This window comes from Gorilla gorilla, chromosome 1 (genome assembly GCF_029281585.2).
Source record: "Gorilla gorilla gorilla isolate KB3781 chromosome 1, NHGRI_mGorGor1-v2.1_pri, whole genome shotgun sequence".
In the NCBI taxonomy this organism is placed as follows: Eukaryota; Metazoa; Chordata; class Mammalia; order Primates; family Hominidae; genus Gorilla; species Gorilla gorilla.
The window spans coordinates 220,800,246-220,822,612 of record NC_073224.2 but is presented as its reverse complement, the minus strand read 5'-3'; the positions used below and the strand labels follow the sequence as shown (position 1 = coordinate 220,822,612).

Below are 22,367 nucleotides of genomic sequence, written 5' to 3'. Positions count from 1 at the left end.
CTCTTGGAATTTGATGGAACCTAATAAATGAGGTAGGAAACAAGGTTTTAATTCAGTCTTTACATTCCCACTAGGAGAAATTTCTTAAAAGCCAGCAGACCTAAACCAGTCAAACACAGTAACCTGTCAAACATGTGCTGTGTTAAATGGCAGCAAGCTGCTAGGAAGTTGGTATTAAGCAATGGTAATGTCTAAGATGGAGCATGCAGCCACCCTGACATCACCTAAATCCTGGGATAATCCAAGTTGTTCACCACACCCCGTTGTTTCTAACCAGTATCGTTGCTACTTAATCCAATGATTCAGTTCAGGATTAAAGACCAGCCAGTTCCTTGGAATATGGGGAGCGACAGGCAGGAGGAGACTGCCTCTAACAATGTGCACTGCCTCCTCAGCAGGCACTCTTGGTTTGAGGTTTGAGGAATGATTACACCAGGTAGAGCCAGTACGAAATACAGAAAGATCAGGCTCCCCTCGGCACAGGCAGTGAAATATCAGTGTCAGGATTCAGTTTCTACCACCCAAGCTCTACGGAGGTTTTGTTTGCTAACAGCCATCACATCTATAATAAGTAAAGCCTAGGTGAGCCCTTGTCACGGAGTATTCTACACCTCAAAACACACTGGAACACATCCCATGACTAAAGGGACATATATTAAAATGTTTAGTATTAAAATGCATGGGTATATATAAGAATCATAAAAATAAGAAACATAGATGGTATTCATTATGGAAGCTAAAACTAGATGGGCCTCAAGTGAAGGGGCTGCCTAGCATGAGACAGGCTATCCACACCTGCATTCAATAAATAACTCGCAAACAACAAATAATATTAAATGGGGACAATTCCCTCTCTACTGAAATATGCTTCCTGTGGCCTCCCTCTGCCTCAGTACCTTCCCAAGCCCCCACTTTCTCTCCTGCATACGTGTGATGATGCTGCAGCCTAAAGTCCTGGAAGGTGGACCCGTGGATGAGGACAAGAATCCATTTCTCTGCAGCTCTTTACCCTGGCAGATAAGATAACAGGTCAAGTTCTGACAGACGCCTGAGAATGTCCCAGGCTTTGTACTTGCAAGTTCCTGGCAGAGGAACTTTTTTTCTGAATGTCAAGAGTGCAGAAGAGGCCAGCTTCTGCTGAGCTACATTTCTGTGTCTCTGCTACTACCCCTTACCCCATGACTTACAGGACTTAGGACAAAGCCTGCTGCCAGTGAGGCTGCCCCAGCGTCAGGATGATACCTCTAAACGCCCTTCCAGCCGTGGTCTCTCCCCCATGGGTCTCCTCCCAGTATCGGGCAAACCCACAGTGCCTTTCCTAGTCTGCCTGATGAGTGCCGGGCTCACGGCCCCGGACCATGGCCGTATTTGGCCCTTTGCTGTGGCTGTTGTGCTTTGGTAAGCAGAAATCCTGAGTGACCCTGCCCAACTTAATTATTTAAGGCCAATTAGTAAAGGTGACGAAACTGCTACAGAGAAAACAGCAACTCATGAATGTAGTAGCTCACACTGGATTTCCTAATTAAGCTGTGACCAAATCAGCTTTTCCTGAACTGCCTGGGACAATAATGAATGCTAGTCTCCTAACTGAAAGCAAAACAGCTCCTGTGGGTTCAGATTGCACACCCGCCATGGAGAGACTGTGCCCAATAAATGGCCACTCTATTTGCTGTGGATGCAGCATATGGATACTGGCCAAGCCTGACTTACCAACTTAGTATTCTCAAGATCTAACTTTTGATTTCCAGCAGCTAGTTAACTATTAATTCAGGCTCTTGGGAAATACTGGAAAGTGGTATGTTAGGAATGGGGGCAGGGGTTACCTAGGAATCTAACAAGACGCCCCCTCCCACTCTCCAGTGATGATCTGGTACAGGCCAGATTCAATACGACAGCTCCAATCTGGTCTCTCTGGGAGCGTGAAGTGCCCACAGACCAGCAACGCTTGATCAATCAGGGCTAATGGAAATAAAGACACCAGGTGTGCCAATGAGGGCACAGGCTATTTTCCACTTGGCTTGTCTTTATCATGGCCCTAAAAGTTTCCCTCCGCTCCCTGGATGGCCTACAAATGTGGACATGATCCCTCGAATCCTGGGCTAAAGCAGAATCACAAAAATCACAAACCCGATCTTCCAGAAATGAAGCAGAGGCACATTTCACTCGAGGGACAGAAGCAAACTGCCAAACCCAGAGCCTGTTCCGTAGCTCCCCAGGAAAGGCAGAGACTGTGTGGGGCCATTGGCAGCCTGAGTGGTACCCATGGGGTCTCCTCTGCGCACAGCAATCCATGGGGGTCCTCAAAGAGATGCTGTGGCGGCAGTTTCCAGCTGTTTCTCTCGAGACCATCTGTCCCAAATCACAGCCCAAGGTCATAAATCAAAGACCACTTCCTTTCTGACATGCTCTTTCTTGGGGAGGTGTCCACACGTATAGGAGAGTGGTCTAGAGGAAGAAAGGTTCATGGAATGTGGGACGCATGGGATAGGAATGTAACCAAGAAGAAAGAATGAAGACAAGTTTTTAATTATTAGAAAATACCCCATGTGGCCACATTGAAACTTTCCTGGCTTATGCCAACACCAGCAAGATGTGGAAAACCTGATTACTGTTCTTAGCCCTGATCATCTCATTGGTTGTATCACCCTGTGCCTGACTGCCTTCCTAACATTTTCTACAGTAGGTAAGACTGGCTCTACCTTTCTAGTAGCGGAACAGAAAACCCAGAAATGACCAGGCAACCTGCCAGCCATCAGCTTAGACTCTTGACATGACAGACTGAGAAGGGAGAAGGGCTGGTGTCAACCACCACAGTCACAAAGCATGCCTTCACTTAGCACGTGCAAACCACTAAGCAGCTTTTCAAAACTGATGATGGGAAATAGTGAGCAGCAGCTTCCTGAAGCAGGTACTGACCTGGTGGCTCCACCTGGAGCCACTGCCCGGGCCTGCGAGGTCACCAACAGCCTCCGCAAGATTTCCACACGTGTGGCTCTCCACTGCTCAGGGGGCAGGATGTGAAGGGCCAAGACTGTGAAATAGTAGGGCCCGTCCACTTCAAAGGCACTCTCCACCCACTTCTCCTTGGGCTGTTCCAGAAAGCCTTGGAGGTTCTTCTCTTCTCGGGAAGTTGCTCGGGTTCTAGAAGAAAAGCGGCGTGATAAAATAAAAGCAGGGTGGAAGCAGGACCCGGCAGCAAGAGCAGGAAGAATTTGTTCAATTTGTCGTTGTCTTGTGACATTTGCTGAACGCTTGGATGACTCAACACTCCCCACCCATCCTTGACGACTACTCCCACTTCCTCTGATAATCCATGCCCTTCGTCCCCTTCCAGGCCCTTCTTTGCGGCATCTTCCCTTCTTCCCTGGCCCCCATGTCTAGCTCCTACCCCAGCCCTAATACAATTCCAAGGAACTACTGGTTCCTGAGCACCATATATCAGGGACATTCACAATCTCCCCAACATGGAACTGTGCTAATAACTCCAGAGGCCCAGAAAAGTGAAGTGACTTGCCCAAAGTCAGCAAGCTAGTGAGTGATGGGGCCAAAAACATGAATCAAGATTCCCTGGTGGGTCCACAGCCTGACTCCCCCTTGCTCCACATAGTCTTGTTATGTTATGTTTACATGGTTTGCACTAAATTTGCATTGTGGTTCCTTTCCTAGGCTCCCTCTTCCGGTTTGTCTTCTTCTGATCTAGGTCCTCCCGCCTTCGTCAGAACAGTCTCTTCCAGATGAGCGCTGCTTCTTGTCCTCATGCGTCCTAAGTTGCAATGATGATGATGATGATGACCACATCAGACTCAGTGCCAGGCACTGCTCTAAGTGCTTTACGGGATTATTTCACTTAGTATTCACAAGAATGCTATGGGTTAGTGCCACCACTATCCCAATTTTAAAGAAACAGAAAACTGCAGTACAGAGGAGGTAAGGATTCTGCCCAAGTCTCACATCGTGGAAAGAACTGTGTTCTGAAGCCAGGTAGCCTGTCCATCTTAACCCTACCTCCTTCTCCACGCTGAAGCTTTGACAAAAGGTCACGGAATCAGCACTGAGAGGTGACTTAAGTCCTTCCTGATGACACGCTTCTGGGTACACTCTCTCCTTAGATCCTGAATGGTGCTCTCATGCCATGAATGCTTGACGCCCTATCCTAACTCCATGGGGCACTGGTAGGGAGAGGTGGGGACAAACACAACACTAGAACCGGGAAAAAAAAGTTACCAGGTCTATAGGTGGCACTGGCACAGATGCTGGACTCTGGGAAAGCAGGAGGAGAGGGTGCAAGGACACCCTGCCTGCTTCTGCTGCCTGCAGATGGGCATGGATGGATACACTCAACTTGATCTTCCAGCCCTGTAGGGAATCTGAGGCTGTTGGCTGCTGCAGGATCTGCTCAGGCTCTGGTCTGGCTTACGGTGGCCATGCTGTGACATACTTGCCTCCATAAACAAATATTCCACCAAAGGCACTCAGCCCCTCTGTGACCAAGCTCCCACCAATGTCAATTGGATAGCTGTTGATTGGGAAGCAGTCTGGGCCGAGAAGCAAGGCCTCTCTGTGAAGCTTCTGGGTCAGCCTCTGGCTGACCAAAGAAACTGTGAGACAGCCAATTCCCTTTCCAATGAAGGGACCTGACAATTACAAATGTCTGGCTTGTTCAGAAACATACTGACACCTAAAGTCACCCAGGGCTCTGTCCAAGGCCCCAGGAACACTGAGAAGGAGCGAAATTTGGACAGTGGGAAGGTCTGTGCCATCAGTACTGCCAGGTGCTGCTCCCGCCAGTCTAAGCAGTTCAGCAGATGATGTAATGCACTCTGATGTCAACCTGCCCCTGCGTGTTTTAACAATGAAGCCTGTGGTCTCGAGGTCAGCCTTTTAACTCACAAGGAAATGGGAGGGAAGGAAAAAATAACATTGTTGAAGAGAAAGAACCAGAAAGGACAAGAGACAGATTGTCCTGTTGCCTAAACTGTGCTGCAGCTACCTGGGGTGAGCTGTACACAACCTTTCAACAGGGAACCGTAAGCCTCTTGCTAGGAGATGGGGCCTACAAGCATGAAACAGTGAATTAAATGGAAGAGCTAAAGGATAGTCAATCTCCTAATTTTTTTTTTCTTTGAGACATGGTCTCAAAGAAACCTTTGAGTGCAGTGGTGCGATCACGACTCACTGCAGCCTCAACCTCCTTGGCTCAAGCCATCCTCTCACCTCAGCCTCCCGAATAGCTGGGACTACAGGTGTGAGCCTGGCTAATTTAAAACAATTTTTTTTTTTATTAAGACAGAGTCTTACTATGTTGCTTAGGCTGGGCTCAACCAATCCTCTTACCTTGGCCTCCCAAGTGCTGGGATGACAGGTGTGAGCCAGCGTGCCTGGCCTAAGTGCTTCTTTAAAATTACACTTCCAGGTACCAACCTAACTGTCCCATAATGTGCATATGGATAAAACTACCAATCTCTTTTTTTTCCTGGCTGCCTTCCTTGTCGGTTGACTTTCCCAGATAATCTTGAACATTCCCTTTCCCTTCACACTTGCCAGAAGCATTACCCACTGTAGAGAAAACAGGGATAACAAATCCAGTTTTCCATTTATGAACTGGGTCCTCAGCTCTGCTGCATTCCCTTGATGGGAAACCACCACCTGTAACAATCTATATGCCCTTGACTAATGATGTGGGCACAGCTCCGACCTGTGACCTCCCCCCATTCAAGAGAACAGTCTGGAAAGTAGAAGTAGCAGCTGCATCGAAGTAGAGGCTTCAGTGGCCTGATTTTTCCCACTTCCTGCTCCCCCGTGAGCTGAAGGTCAGTTCAAGGATGCGGTCTTGGGCTGCCCATGGTGGGAGACAGGGCAGTTTGGGGGAAGGAAGTTCCCTTTATTGCTTTCTCTGCGTGGCCCTAAAAGAATGCAGATGAGCATCCCCACCTCGGCAAAAAGGCTGCCTTAGGCCAGACGCTTGCTCTGGAACTAGCATGAGAGGCTATGAAAAAGCTGAGGGGATCTCAGGCAGAGGGATGCAGGGTGGGTCTGCGAGATGCCGCCCCTGGGACACAGGGTACTGACGTGTTCAGGACGTAAAGCACAGTGTGAATGATGTACGGGATCAGGTGGATGTTGCTCTCCCGGCCGCCCCCGCCAGTGTCTGCGCTGAACGACTGCTCCATGGCAAAGCGCAGGAAGAGCAGTTTGATGTCGTGGATGTTGAGCTGATATGTGGGCTCCCGCTGGCCTGTACATTCCTGGAGGTAAGTGTTGTGTCTAGAGGGAAGCAGAACAAACAATGAAATGGAAGTGAGTTCCTGGTGAAAACCCAGTTTGGGAGACAGAGCCTCCTTCCAGTACTCCCAGGCCTGATGGCTGCAAAGGTTTGCAAACGGAGATAAGAATAAAAGGGAAAGTTGAGGCCAAGGCTGGGGCCAGCAGGACAACAAGGCCATAGGACATTTTCATTTCTGCAGTGACTGAATGTGACACTCTCCAAGTTTTGATGAGAGCCCACCACTCTTGGGCGCCCATTTCTTAATGAACTAATGTTGTAGGACATACCGTGGCTGCATGTGAAGTACATTTTGGAGGAAGCAATGTAGAACTCATCCATTCTGACTGACAAAGTGACCTGTCCATAAGAATGAGCTCTTCAATCTCCAAATAAAAGGGTTTTTTGTTTTTGCTTTTGTTTTTCCTATGTCAATACACATTCCCATCTATCTGGGCTGTGCCTCTTATTAACTGGGTGACCTCGAGCAAGTTGCTCAAACTCTGCATCTCATCTGTACAATGTATACAAGAATACATGCCTGGCCGGGCACGGTGGCTCACACGTGTAATCCCAGCACTTCGAGAGGCCGAGGCAGGTGGATCACCTGAGGTCAGGAGTTCCAGACCAGCTTGGCCAACATGGCAAAACCCCGTCTCTACTAAAAATACAAAAATTAGCTGGGCGTGGTGGCAGGCACCTGTAATTCCAGCTACTTGGGAGGCTGAGGCGGGAGAATCGCTTTAACCTGGGAGGCGGAGGCTGCAGTGAGCCAAGATCACGCCACTGCACTCCAGCCTGGGTGACAAGAGCAAAACCCTGTCTCAAAACAAAAGAATAGAGGTTAAGCATTTCAACATGCTCTCCATTGTCACTGCCAGCTGCCTGTTTTATGACAGGCATCTTTTTATCCCTGAGCTTTGAAATAGGACTTGGGGTGGGGCACCACTCCACAAGGCATGAGCAAGACATGAGGACCTCACAAATGCTTTAGCTATTCTTATCTGGGTTTTTAGGACCAGGAAGGCCTTCTAAGGAGCCCAACATCCCCCCTGCCACTAAGCCACTTTCGTATTTAAACCTCAGAGCCACACACTGTAGAAGTGAACTCAGAAATTCTGGCCTCAAGGACCAAGTCGGTCCCACATCTTATGTCATAAGATCAGCAAAGGAATAGTGAAGACCCAGAAATTTCATCTGGTACCCTGGAAGCTAAGGGTGCTGGTTCCTCCCACCCTGTGGTGGGCCATGTCAGGTCACCCCTTGAGTAAGCCTCCATCCCCCACCCTGTCTGCTCTGGACAGCTCCCCAGTCAGCAAGCAGACAGACATGGATTCCCAAGGAAGGTAACAGGAAATGGTGTCACCAGGGGATTGGGCTGATAGCGGGTCTTGTCCCATCCCCTGCAAATCCCCTCCATCCCACCACGAAAAATACTCAACACTCACCTTGCCAAGCAAGTGGCAAAAGCTGATTCAGGGACATGAGGTCCCCAGACCGGAAGGAGCCCATTGCACTTGGTGTTGGCATTCTGCAGGGCGGCACTCTCCCACTCTTCCCGGCCTCGAGCCAACCTGGATAGGGAGGAGAGCAGGGACAAGCGACTGCTGGCATTAATGTGGCAACCAGGCACCTGGGCGGGGGCGGGGGTGGGGGTGGGGGCATGCCAACACTAAGAAGTCAGTCGGCCCAGGCTCCTGACCCTGCGAAGAGAATTTGCCATTTGTAGCCTCAATGTGGTACACACTGGCTTTGCTGACTCAGGTAGGCAGGGCTGTTCTCACTAGCCTTGGGCCCAGGCCAAAGCATATTTTCCTATCATTCAAACTGCTTGGGGACCTATATGGTGTCAGGCAGAACACCCTACTCCCCAGAGACTAAGGAGCAGATTTAAAACCACGAGGATGGCAGTCCCACCCGCTCCAGGCCCACAGGCAGGCCTACTGAAGGAGCCATCCCGCAAGAGCCAGGGCCTACCTGACGGCAGCCAGATGGCAGTCGTAGTGCACAATGTTGAAGTGGGACACGGTGCTGTAGCCCTGCTGTTTCCGGGGCTTATTCTCCATCTCCTCCAAGGCTACCCGCTTCGTGAAGGTATAAATGCCCAGGACCTTTGTGGGCTGCAAAGATGACAACATAAGGAGAGGGGAGGAGAAACTCCAAGTCAGGCTCAGGAGAAGCAGAATAGAGGGGAACTGCCGCCCTTCTTGGGCAATGCCTTGGGGTTCAGGTTGCTCTCACTAGGGAAGTTCAGAAGAGCAGGTAAGGCCAGCCCCTCAGTCTGTTGGTGAAGCACTTGGCTGGCCGCAGCCCTAGTAAAACAAGGATCATGGGAGCAACCAGCAAGAAGGGGATGCGGTGCAGATGTAGAGGCATACACATAAGCAAGCCTCAGCCATCTTTCTTTACTTTGTGCTTCATCTGTCTGAAAATGCAGAAGCGACTTCTTGATATTCCCTTGCTTTTCAAAACCTGCTGGGCAGCTCTGAAGAGCCTGCATTACGCAGGACTAACGAGCCCTGTGGCCCAGGCACCTGCCCTTTCACAGCCTGTATTCTAAGCAGTAAGTTCCAGCTGGAAAGAAGAGGCCACCTTTGAGCCTTCAGGAGAGCCAGCAGGTCACTGGCTGCTCTGCTCCTTTCAGGTGGAATCTAGTTTGGATAAGCCTAGAAAGTTCTGATTTTCTCCCCAGCTACCCTGAATGGAGGCAGCAGGGTATGTTTTTAAAAGCCCAGGTCTGGAGTCTGAGAAGCCTAGGCTGGAATTCTGGCTCTGCCATGTGACCTTTGTTTGCTTAACCACAAGTTGAGACTTTTTACAGGTTTAAATAAAATTATCCAGTTTACACAAAGCTCTGAGTATGAGGCCTCACATATAGGAAGAATCCAATGAGCAGCATTTGTCATGATGATGATAAAGATAACAAAGTCTAAAGTTCGGATGAGCTCGCCTTCCTGCCTCTAAAGAGGACAGCTGGTCCTTTTGTTAATCTCCTAAGATGCAGGCCTTGACCTTGCCTAGCTAAGAACAAAATGGCCTGGAGGAGGGGGATGCTACCTAGAACAAGGGGTCAGGCTGGGCCCTCAGGACCGACCGCAGGCCCAGCAGCTATACCTGGAACTTGTATCCCTCCCTGCAGATGCAGCACGTGAGGCCAGGCTCCTCGATCAGCTCTTCCATCTGCTTCAGGAGTGCTGTCTTGGTCACGACCTGGCCCTTTTCATTTGTCTGTAGGGGAACCCCGGCGGCATGTCAAGGGGATTTCCACACACCCTCTCCCACCCTAGCTTGGAGGTGCTCAGGAATAGGGCTAACCTTCTACCTTCACTAAAAGGACAGGTGCATGAGAGGAAAGCCCTTGAGCTGTCTTCTAATAAGGATAAAGACCCAGGCCCTTCTGCTATTCTCTCTTCCTACAGGAACCACTGAAGCAAAGGAAATCATCCAGCTGGAGCCCTGGCAAGGTGCCACCTGCCATCAGAAAAGCCCCCTTTCTTCGTGCCAGCATCTTCGTGCCAGCAATGCCAAGTCTCAGCTTCCAAGGGCTGTTGCACTATGATTCATTCACTGTTCCCATGTGAGCTTTTCAACTGCTGACACTCAAGTCTGTGCTTCGGAGAAGGAGCCTGTAGGACTTTGCTTCCTCCAAGGTGGGACAGTTAGAAGAGCACAGAACCCTTTGTGTCAACCACTTATTAGTTATGTGCCTTGGCCTATTTACTTCACCTCTCTGTTTCAGTTACTTCATCTGGAAAATGGGTATAACACTATCAACCTCCTAGAACTACTTGAGGGCTTAAATAAGTCCTCAATAAACTTAATGGCTATTATCACTGGTTTACCGTTTTGGTAAACTTCGTAAGTCACTTACTCCGAGTCTCATCTGTATGATAGAACGATAGTAGTTCCACCTCTGAGAGGGCCGAACACACCTAGTTCCTTCCTCCTCCTCTGTCCAGCCTTCTCTTTCCCCATGGCCAACCCCAGGGCTGTCCCACGGCCACCTCCTCATCAACAGTGTGGGCAGAAATATGGGGACTCTAGGTGGTAGCTTTACCGTCATGCCCAGGGTGCCCAGGGCCTTCTGCCTCATTGCCATGGCCATGCGCTTCTTCTCCGCCCGGGTCTCCCTGCGGGCTGCGTCAATCTTCTTGTTTACGTCAGGGTGTTCCCGCAGGGCTTCCAGCAGGTTCTCTGCCAGGGTCCCAATGCCCTCATCACTGGACACCTGCTCCAGCTTATGCAGGTTCGGGATGGAATCAGTTCCAATCAGAACCTGCCAGTAAGAGACCAGAGAGACACATGCCTCCAATTATGTAGACAAACCTTCTTCCCGGGAGCTTAAAGGTTTAGAAACTCAACCAGCATGCACCATCTCATGTCACCTGTTCAGCTGCAATCAGGTCCTTTGATTCCACACTTTGACAGACACAGACAAATGGAAGAGGGTTTGGCTCTGCCACTGCCTCTGACCAATTCCTATGCTCTAAGCTCAGTATTTCCATCTATAAAATGGGGATAGTGCAAGGGCTGCTGTGATGACTAAAAACTAGATAACATATGCAAAGCATCCATCACAGAGGATGTGGAAAGGGGCCAGGAGAAGATCCCCGTATTCTGGTAAGACAAGCAGCAACACCTGATGTGTACTGAGTGGTGAATCAGCAGCCAGAGCAGGCACTGGACGTTCTCCTAAGGACCTGCCCTGAGTTCTCCATGGGAGCCCCTGGCTCCACCAAACCTAGGAGCACAGTTTTCTCAGGCTAGGGATACCAGAGGTGCAATGACTACAAGCAGGTATGGACATTAAAAACTTAAACAACAAAAAAGATATTAACAAGAAACCTCTGTGCCTGAAAAAGCTGGAAGTCACTACGTATAGCGCCATGTGATAAACAGGGGTGGAGAACATCAGAAGGCTAAAGACAGGTGTAGTTGGAAAAAGCACTCCAGGTGAGCTCACTGAGAAATATTACCACATCCCTGAAATCCTCACCAACCTGTCACAAGTGACTTGACAGCAATGATTACATATGAGACAACAGGCTGAAAATAACACAGCCAGCAGATCACTCAGTAGCTCATAAATCTGTTCTCACAGCAAGTCCGTTTCCAATCTGTGTCTCAGCGAAATTACCTATTCCCTCATGTCTCATGCTCCTAAATGCTGAGCCCATATTTCAACTCCTACTGAGCTTTTCCACAGGTACCCCAAACTCAACATTCTGGCTGTTCACTGTGTGTGCATGCTTGCCCATGTGTGTTTTCAGTGCTGGGAAAACAAAGATCTTGCTCTCATTTAACTTACATTCTAGTTATTAATAGGACAGACCATACATTCATAGCATAGTCTAATGAACTCTCCTCCACCTGACTCACAAACCTCTGATCTTCTCCATCTCAGTGGCACCACCATTCACCTCATCACTCAGTCCAGAAACTGAGCAGGTTCTTGATTCATTCAGCTTCTTCGCTTCTCACCTTCAGTCACTCTCCAAATCCCATTTATTCTTCCTCCCAGCTCAATCTCTGTTGAATCTATCCATGAACTAGTTTAAGCTGCCATTTCTCTCACTTCAATTACGATAAAAGCCTGTCAACTGTTCTTCCTACCTCCAATCTCACCTCCCTTCAATTCACTCTCTGTAATATGGCCAGGGCACTGCCCTCAGGAGAAAACCCACACTCCTCTTCTGGGAGAAAGAACATGCCTTGCCCCTGCTTGGGTCTCCATTGGCAGCTCTTGCCATGCCTCGCCTCCCACTGCAGCTGCTTTCAATTCTTGGAAGGCTTTAAGCTCTCTTTGGCCTCTGAACCTTTGCAGGTGCCATGCCCTCTACTTAACAATCCTATTTCCTGAGGCCCCTTCCACACTGCATCTATCTCGCTGTTTAGTTACTACTCTGTATTTGGCTCTATCTTCCACCAGACAGTAAGCTCCCAACAGGCACAGGCAACAGCTGTCTCCTCAGTCTAACACAGGACCAGCTACACAACAAGATGTGTTGCAAGAAAAATGAATGGCCATAGCATAAATGCCAAGTATCTAACTAGACAAAGCCTTATTCTAAAGAAAGTAATTCAGTTTGGTAACTAAGAATAAACCTGGATGGCCAGACACAATGGCTCACGCCTGTAATCCCAGCACTTTGGGAGGCTGAGGGGAGCGGATCACCTAAGGTCAGGAGTTGGAGACCAGCCTGGCCAACACGGTGAAACCCCGAGTCTACTAAAAATACAAAAAATTGGCCAGGTGTGGTGGCAGGTGCCTTTAGTTCCAGCTACTCGGGAGGCTGAGACAGGAGAATCGCTTGAACCCGGGAGGCAGAGGTTGCAGTGAGCCGAGACCATGCCACTGCACTCCAGCCTGGGTGACAAGAGCAAAACTTCATCGCAAAAAAAAAAAAGAAGAAGCCTGGAAATCAGCTGACTTTGAGTTCCAAACTCATTGTGTTGCCTTTGGCCAAATCACAACCGTGTTCCTTGATTTATCCATATACAAAAGAGAGATGTTACAAGGATATGGAAAACAATACATGTGAAATTCCTATGCAGGAAAAGGTATCTCCACAAATATATACAATTATGACTCCACTGAGTTGAACAGAAGTTTAGAAAAGGGATTTCAGTGAGACACAGTGAAGAATCTTTACTGTACTCAATTTACCATGTTTTTGGAATGAGTTACCGAAACAGATTAGCAAATGAGACAGTGGAACTATTTTCAATGCAGAACACTACAAACAGAAAAAACGCAATGCTGAGGACTCTCAAAACTCAACATTAAAAAACAAACAATCCAGTTAGAAATTGGGCAAAAGACATGAACAGACATTTCACTGAAGATACACAGGGCACATGAAAAGACGTTCAACATCATGAACCACTAGGAAAACACGGAACCACACGGAATCACTGCACATCTTCCAAATAGTTCAAACTAAAAATAGTCACCAAATGCTGGCTAAGACGCAGAGAAACTGGAGCAGCCATACATTTCTGGTGAAATGTAAAATGTAAAATGCTGTAGCTACTCTAGAGAACAGTTTGGCAGCTTCTTATAAACAAAATATGCAACTACTATACAACGCAGCAACTGCACTCTTGGGCATTTATCCCAGAAAAATGAAAACTTATATTCACACAAAAACCTGCACACAAGTGTTCATGGCAGCTTTATAAATAACAGCCAAAAACTGGCAACAAGCCAGGTGTCCTTTAATGGGTGAACAGTTAAACAAACCTGGATGAAACTCCAGAAAATCATGCTGAGAAAAAAAAAAAAAGACAATCCCAAAAGGTTACATTTTGTACAACTGCATTTATACAACATTCTTGAAATGCCAAAGTTACAGAAATGGAGAACACATCGGTGGGTGCCAGGGGCTTGTGGCAGGGGAGCAGGGGAAGATAGATGTGGCTACGAAAGGCCAACAAGAGGGACCGTTGTGCTGATGAACCTGCCCTGCGTCCTGATGGCACTGATGTCTATATCCCGGTTGTGGTGTGTGCTCGGGTTCCACATGATGTTACCACTGGGGGAGAGTGGGGAAAGGACCCACACGATTTCTCTGTATTGTTTCTTAACAACTGCATGTGAATTTATAATAATCTCCAAATTAAAACTTTGATTTAAAAAAAAAAACCCAGCCCTGGCCATCTATCCAGGGCCAGTTAGGATCGGATTTGTGAGGGGTTAACGCTCAGCCCTGTGGGGAGAAATCAGAAATGAGCTGCGGAGTGGAATGGGTGGGACTCCCTAAGAACAAGGGGTTCAGCTGCTTGAGGCAGAGAAGATAGAGGTGATGGTAATATAAGTGTCCTAGTGACTGTGGCCAGACACCCAAGTGTTTTACTCTCTGGTCAGCCAATCCCTCACAGTTCAACAGCTGCACAGGTGACCCATTAGACAATGAAGCCCCACTTAAGAATGAGTTGAATGAGGAAATCACAAATACAACTTACTTCTCTCAGCACACAGAGATGAAGTAGATGACTTCTCAGGCTCACTTCTACTCTAGGAGTCTCATATATTAGGATAAGTCATGTCTCAAGGTGAACTAGGATAGTTATACTTGTACCCCTGTACCCTCACACTACCTGTCCTGGCTACCCACCTGGGTGCCAGGGTGCTGGATGGCCAGGCCCCGAAGCAGCCTTAGGATAAACGGCAAGGCTGGGCGAGACAAAAACTTTTTCCAGATGTCGGCATCCAAACTGCAAAGCAAAGGAAGGCTTATTAGCAGGCCAGGGAAGCAAAGGCTACCTAGAAACCAGTTGTTGACTCTGGCTTGTTTAAACCCCCAGGGCGTGTTTAACCGTGACCCTCTCCGAGTGTCATAAAGAATCACATAGAACCACCCAGCTCAGCTGAAAAGCCAGAAAGAAGTGAGTACTCTAAGTAGAAACCAAAAAGTTGCCATCCTTTTCCCGCAAGCCCCGAGGACTCTGCAGTGGTTGAATGGTCACCCGCATAGTTTCCAGAAGCGGTTGGGAGGCCCCAAGGAGGGCAAGGGGCACACGTGAAGCTTTATGCCAAGATGCTGATGGAGAAGGAAAAGGAAAGGGCAAAGTGGAGGCAAAGCAGCCCCGCTGCGGGAGGGCTTCATACTTCTTGGCGCTAGGGATGTGCTTTTTCATGTAGTCAAGTGCATTCTGGGTGATCCCCTTCTGGAGAATCAGATCCTTCAGCTGGTGCCCATTGCTGTTGTTCTTGATGCCAGCAGCTATTTTACAGAAGCAGTCCAGGAAGACTTTATCATCACCACTGTGATCTTCATCATATCTAGGAGGAAAGAGCAGAGTTTGAGGGTGTGAAAGGTGGGACAAAACCCAGTCATGTCACCCTCTTGGTTAACAACTGTCAACAGCCTATAGAAGATCAAGGCTAAATTCCCTAACGTGACACAAAGACCTATCTGCCCCGGCTCCTGCCACTCTCCCTGTTACCTGCTATGTCTCCCACACTCACAGCCTTCTCTTGCACTCACATTTGCGCACACGTGGCTCCATCTCGTCATATTCCTCCCATCTCACCAACCACTTTGCCTTCTCTGCCTAGCCAATTGCTACTCTAATACAGTATATTTTAACTATTCACTTCCCAACTAGACTGAGCTCCTTAAAAGCCAGAACGAGGACACAAAAATCTAATAGGTATTCAGAGGATTCTTCCTCATCTCACAGACCTAGTTCAGCGTTTTAGTGGAGACTCTCATTTCACTATATGAAATCAAAGTAACATACTTATCAAAGTTGCAGTATGGTTTGAATCGCTCCACCAAGATCTGCATTTTCTCCACCTCTCCAAAGGAAAGGTACGGGATGATGCGAAGCAGGCCCTGGAGCACACTGGGGTTGGAGCGAACAAAGGTGCTGTTGATCTGGTCCAAGAGCATCACCAGTTGATCCTTGTCACCTGTCAGGAGGAGGTTGCCCTGCAACAGCAAAGAGGGTGAACATGCCATTAATGCAGTCAGGACTGTGGCTGCAGCCAACATCTGAGCCCCAAAAGTCACCACTTCCATCAGAGTCATCAGGAATACCCCTAGAAGAACTATGTCTCGGCACTTCTTGGGGAATAACAAACAGTCGGAGTTTCACTTGAGAAATTCGTTTCTAAATTTCTGTGACAGTGCTGTTAATAGTCTCAGGTGGTCAGAATATACCAATACAATCTTCCCTCCCTGTAAAAGAATGCAGGCTGCTGGACATTCGCTTGGTCATAGCTCTAGCCAAATCATTAGCACCAATAAGAATGGAGGAAATTACAGGCATAGCAGGTGGAGAGAAATTCTGGGAGTTGGAGACCTGGGTTCTAGGCCTGATTCCACCAGTAATCAACTATGTACCACAGCTGAGGAAATGCCAAGTCCAGGGAAATGAAGTGGGCTGTTCAATTCCTCAACTATGAAATGAAAGGTTGGACTAAAGCCTCTATCAACTGAGACATGCCAGGATTCCATTAACGAGCAGCTTTTGAGTGAAAGACTATCCTTAGCAATTGTGCTTGCTCTGAATCCAAAGATTTCACATTTCGATACAATTATGTCATCATTAGTTGAGTCCTAACATTCCAATGCTTAAGCAGGCTCCGCCATTCTCAGGTGGGCTAAGCCAGACACAAACAGGCCTGTTGTGGGCAATGAGACAGTGCAGGCTCTCAGTGCCTGCGGATGGAGGGGCCGAGCCCCACTCACCTTGTCCTCACTCAGGGGCTCAGCATTGGACTCATCTAGAATGATCTCCATGATGCTAAGCACCTGCTCAGCCACAGCTGCGCCCCCACTGTCCTTGCTTTCTTGTTCAGCTACAAGGGCCTGTAGGAGAAGGAGACTCAGTCACTCTCAGAATAAGACCACAGCCACTCACTGCTGATGACAATTGCTCTCAAGGATGCCCTCACAGCCTTACTCCCCAGAGACCATGTGTGTATGACCGTGTGTATGTATGTGCGTGTATATGCATGTTCTGAGAGGGAGACAAGTGTGTGAGCTTTTGATGACAGGGAAAACATGAAGTTCCAGATCTCTTTCTTTGCTGCCCCAAGGAGAGGGGCACTTCTTTCCCACTGGTGTGTAGTCTAGACTGTTTAAGGGACTGCCTTCCTCTTATCTCTGATCTGAACTCAGGAAAGGAGCAAGGAAGCTCTTGAGTGCCATGGCAGCAGCACGGGGGCGGGAGGTGAGCCAGCCAGAGGAGAAGGGCAGCTGAATGACCCAAGCCTCTGCACCAGTCAGCCAGAGAGATGAAGGGCTTGAAGAAGCCGTGAGTCCATTTCATCTGAGCCCAGAACTGAGAGGTCTTTCACACCCAGACTTCCAAGGCCCACTCTTCTTCACCTGCAGTCCATGCTCCTTACCAGGTTTAGGGTCCCCAGCATGACGTTCAAGGTGTTCATTTCCAGTTTGACCAGTTGCTGCCGGTTGACTTTCACCTTCACGCAGTAACTGAACAATTTCAGTAGCACCTGACAAGAAAAGCCAGTCAAAACCCATGAGGCCACATGAGAGTGTAGGACATGGGGGCCAGTAGGAAAGGAATGTCTAAGCAGGGTCTACACCATCAGCAGGGGCTCCTCCTGAAATGAAGAGGACAGGAGGGAGAAGCGGCTCTTCAGGGGACATGGTGAGATGGCTGGGCTCTCACATTAGGCTGGTAGCTCCAACGGCTGGATATATCTCTACCATCTCTAATACAACGGCAATGACAGCAGTTCCTAATGGAAGAGGTGATGCTCTGTTTGTTGTCTTGGGGGAAATCCCAGCAATAACTCAGACCCTAAACTAATAGTAAAGAAAATGATCCCAAAGCTCATGGCCTGTGAGAGCTCAGAACCACATAGGTCATTTAAAACAAAGGCACAATAATAACAATAATACATATTCTCATAAACCCTGGGGGAGTGGGGGTGGGGAGTAGTGAAAATAACAGTGTAGTATTTGTGGTGCCTCTCTGGAATGCTCTAATCCTCACTAAGGAGATTAGTTGGATGAATACCCAAACAAAACCCTACAATGCAAGAAATGAGTTACATTACAAAATCCATTTTAAAAACAACAACAATGATAATAGTTAACACAAGTGCAGCTATTTGGGGAAAGACAGTCAGATGCTGGCTCTATAAAGAGGTATTGGAGAAGGGAAGTGGGCCAGCAGGACGGGAAAAGGTGTGCCTAAGAATGTAGTCCTAACTGCCAGGTCCTTCACTGGCTCGCACTGCTCCACGGCACCATGCTGCCCTCTAGGGTAAAATGACACAGTGGCCATAGCTTCTTTCCACAGGGGCCTCTCCCAATGCAGAAAGGCTGGCCCCCACAACTTGCTGCCCCCAACTCACTGTTAGAAGGTGGCGTCCCTGCTTGAAATCTCTGATCCCTGCGAGTCTGTTAAGCATGCATTCCAGGCCCCCACACTGGGCCATCACACCAGCCATTTTATACACTTCTTCTTCATCTTCTTCTTCATCTAGGGGAGAAGGGAAGCCAAGGAGAAATGGAGGGTAAGGTGAAGATGGGAATAAAATAGGCCAGGATAAGACAGCCCTATTCCTGGCTGATGGCTGACAGCACTTTTCCGTATCTCCAATAAAGACACGGCCAATAAAAGGGGTCAATGATGGATGATATTAAACTATCCCACTCTCAGTAGGAGCTTTTTTAATCTCAGTAGGAGCTTTTTTAAAGTTTCAAGTCAATTAAAATTACTTACTCAAATGTCAAAGTATGAGCACCAATACCATCAATGGAGGGGGGGGAGAGGGAGTTAAAGATAAATCTGAACTCCAGTTTACTGTTCATTGCATTTTCCTCCAAAAGTTTGCTGGTATTCTTTTTTTTTTTGAACCCTCAGTGGTATCTGCATCATGCCACAGACACCTCTATTTTTCCTCAATTGAAGAAACAATCTCCCCACAATTCTGATGCAGAGGTACAAGAGAGAAGCTCCTGAGAATGCCCCTAAGTCCTGGGACGTGAGCCGCTCATGAGTCCCAAGCCTCAGATCCAATATGCAGTGCCATGATCTACCTGTAGTAGAGTCCAGGGACTCAATGAACTCCTCTGTGGCATCGCCCAGCAGCCCCCGCATACGATAAACAATCCTCATGGGCTCTCCCTGAGCAGAGAAAGTTGGAGAAAGGTACTTAAAAACAGGCCCAGACAAATGCAAAGGACTCCATACTTGGTCTTGCTTAAAGCCCCAGCAATGTGGAGAGCCTCTATGTTTCTACAAAGTCTCAACCACAACATCTAGAATCCAAATGCACAGCAATTCACTTAGGGGAAAGAATGCTAATTTTATTTTGTGTCTACTAGAAGCTAGACATTGTATGAAACATTTTAAAGACACTATCTCATTCAATTTCATTAGAACACTATGTAATAATCTAACAAATATTTATTGAACGTTTTACTCTGTGCCAGGTCCTATACTAATTAAGTACTTTATATGATCCTTTTACATAAGGTTACACAGCTTGTTCAAGGTTACCAAGCTATAAGCGGAGGTGTAATTCCAAGCCTGGACCTTCCTCAGGAGTAGAAACTGTCTCCAATCAATAGGGACTACTACCCAGGACAAACAAGGCCATTTAAATCAAAGAGCTTTGACTCAAGCCTCGGGAATCAAAACAGGAAAAGAGAGTACATCAATCTTTACCTACAGAGATTCAGACGTCTTTATATAACCATACAAGGAGGGGGTTCATCCACAATTCTTTAAGCTAAACCCACAATCTGACTAGAATGATAAGAATCAAGTCTTTTATAAATGATAAAATTACAGCAACTTCACTAAATTGGAGAATCAGGAAAGTTCACTGTATGTCTGGCACTGAGCACATATATTAATATTATTCTCATTTTGCAGACTAGAAATTGGAGCTCAAAGTAACCACTGATGAAATCCAGTGGGGGATTTGGTAGCACGCTAATTCAAGCAGCCTGCCTCCAAGTCTATGCTGAGCTTCAGGACAGGACACCCTGGAGGAAGACAACCTGCCAGAAAGGCCAGTTGCAGAAGTGTTTCCGGCTATAGAAGCCCAGTGAGAATTCCTCAGAGAGAACCACCACAGACACTGAACACAGAGCAGGTTCTAGTTCTAGTCAGTAGCTACAGAGGTAGGCTGCTTATCAGGGAAATGGAGGGCAAGGTAGAGAATGGAAGCTGAAGTCCCAGAACATAGGCTGTCACAAACTCAGAACTTTGCCAGAAAACCTTCTAACTGGATTAAGCACATCAATGTGAGGGGCAAATGATTCTCAACTTCTATCTTGCTTCACCATTCAAGGGAGATACCCTTGTGCATTCTGTGGGTTCACTACCACCATTTACAAGAGTGCCCACAGAAGCTTTGTCTTAATTTTTTATATGCATCAGGGATTAAATCTGTATTGTTCTGTTTTGATGCTACAATGTCTGTAACAAGAGGTATTGGCTGGGACAGTTCTCTGCCTGTCCCTCAGCCAACAGTGCAACAACGACCCCACTGGCAGTAGACCAACAGTCAACAGTGATCAGGATTCCCAGCCCAGTGGGAGAAAAGAAAGGAGAGAGGTGGAAATATGTAACAAATTGAAGGTCAAAATCTACAAATAGCATACTGCCAATTTAGTTTCTCAAACTCTACAGAAGTATTTGGGACCAAGTCTAGAAAAGTTTGCTGTGCATCCCTGCTACACTAGTTTGCTGTAATTAAGTTACTTATCTGATTCATGTGCTAAAGACCTCTCCTCCCAATAGAAACAAGAGAAGGGAAGAAATGGCAGGGGGAGAGAGAAATGGAGGGGAAGAAAAAGAAACAGGAAGAGAGGAATGGAAGGAACAGAGAGTAAGAAAGGAGGGAAAGGTGAAGGGGACCATCTAATACTTCCATAAGTGGACAAACAGCATCACTCGTGATGGCCAAAAGGCCCAGAGTGCTGGACTTCCTTCATTTCCCTTTTCCCCTCCTCAAGAACAACTGCCTGTTTGAGCCTCCATTCCCCAACTAGTAAAACAGAAATGATGCTCCTTGACACAGCTACTGGAAAAATGTTCTACTAAGCGAGCACGCCCATAAAAGCTGAGAACTAATCTCAGCTGAGAGGTGTCTATATTGAAGGGAACAAGACAGCAAGCATTCCCAGCACAGAGCCTCCTTCGACACCCCCTGGCTTTCAGTCCTTGGGGTTTGACAACTTGCACAGCCCAGCAAAATGCTTTTGCTTTCCTGAAGCTTCATGAAGGTCATTAAATGTCCCTCCATTAGTCAGATGCCTCCAAAGGAAAACAAGATTGGTTTTCTCCACACAACCCCAAACAGGGACAGTAAAGCCTTAGAGAGCTGCTACAAGCCAGGTAAGTGATGATGAACAATGGCTCCTGCTGGTACAAGTCTGCATAAGTCAGAAAAGTGAAACCACACCTCCAAACGAGAAAGCAGGCACATACCTCATTCGTGGTACACCAGACTTTCTTGTAAACTTCAGCCACAGGAAGGTCCAAACTAATGATTTTATTGTTCACTAGAAGCTGAACAGAAAAGCAGGTGAAGCTGTTATTCCAAATAATTGTAAGACAAGTAAAATCCAAGAGCAAAGGGCACCTTACGGCAATGGTTGATAAATTCACAATTTTTATATGTCATGGACCTATCAACTCTCCCACTCTTAAAAAATCCTCATGTATGAAAAACACACAGAATTTTGTGCACAATTTCAGGGGCTGCTAACATCCCTAACCCACACACAGGCTCCAGCTTAGACACACCCACTGGGGACCTTCTCCTGCAGGCTCAGCACCAGAAAAGGCTTTTCACTATGTAAAAATGTCAGACCCTCAAGGGTCTGCCAGAAAGTAACTGACACAGGGACATAAACCTGCACAGGGGGTAAAACGCCAATATTTAGGGGGCTCAGGTAACTCAGACTCACCGAGAAGTCTCTGCCAGAGGTAATAACAATAATAAATACCCACCACCACTACAACCAGCAGCCACTAACAATATGCTTACTTCCTGCCAGGCACTGGGCAGAGCCCTTTACAGGTTATTAACCTTAGCACTAGGTGAGGTAGAAAGGTGGGAATCATTAACCCCAACTTACAGAGTGGAGAAACTGAAGGCCACCTGCCCCAAGTTAATCTGCTACTAGGAAGAAGCACCTGGATTTGGTTAGCCTAGGAGGAATCCCCTAATCGTAAACGTGGGCAGCACTGTCCTATGGTCATTACCTCCATGCCACTGTCATCTTCCAGGAGGGCCACTAAGTCACAGTCCTGGCAAATCTTGTTCTTTATATCCCTCATCAGCGGCCCGATGCCTGGCTCATTGCTGCTATACGGGTTCCCAGGCATCCTGCCCTGTAAGAAGTCTTCTTGTTGGGGATCCTTCTCCAGGGTCACAAAGAACTCAGTGACTTCATTCTCCTCCTGGAGGACAGACAGAAGGGTGCATCAGAAGGGATGGCAGAGGTGGAGATTTATACTATGCTACCTTGTTCCACGGACACTGGAGGAAAACACACCAAACTCAGCAAGCCCCCCAAACATTTAAAGATATAAAGGACAGGAAACTCAGAGGTACTTCCAAAAATCTAAACAAACTCAAGTAGACTAAAATATCAAG

General features: G+C 47.6%; 1 protein-coding gene across 33 annotated transcripts in view; it reads right to left on the bottom strand.

Moving 5' to 3' along the window:
- The window catches only part of UBR4 (ubiquitin protein ligase E3 component n-recognin 4), a 136,161-nt gene that overhangs the window by 4,486 nt on the left and 109,308 nt on the right, over nt 1-22,367 (bottom strand). For all 33 annotated transcript variants that reach the window (XM_055385985.2, XM_055385998.2, XM_055386063.2 and 30 more), the window contains 15 exons: nt 21,974-22,171; nt 21,194-21,274; nt 18,790-18,877; nt 18,102-18,229; nt 17,124-17,231; nt 16,462-16,581; nt 15,509-15,699; nt 14,874-15,047; nt 14,380-14,479; nt 10,320-10,538; nt 9,377-9,490; nt 8,240-8,382; nt 7,711-7,836; nt 6,070-6,264; nt 2,917-3,141 (listed from right to left, as the gene is read on the bottom strand). In XM_055385985.2, coding sequence (XP_055241960.2) covers nt 2,917-3,141; nt 6,070-6,264; nt 7,711-7,836; nt 8,240-8,382; nt 9,377-9,490; nt 10,320-10,538; nt 14,380-14,479; nt 14,874-15,047; nt 15,509-15,699; nt 16,462-16,581; nt 17,124-17,231; nt 18,102-18,229; nt 18,790-18,877; nt 21,194-21,274; nt 21,974-22,171 — 2,210 coding nt within the window. The remainder of the gene's footprint in view (nt 1-2,916; nt 3,142-6,069; nt 6,265-7,710; nt 7,837-8,239; nt 8,383-9,376; nt 9,491-10,319; nt 10,539-14,379; nt 14,480-14,873; nt 15,048-15,508; nt 15,700-16,461; nt 16,582-17,123; nt 17,232-18,101; nt 18,230-18,789; nt 18,878-21,193; nt 21,275-21,973; nt 22,172-22,367) is intronic.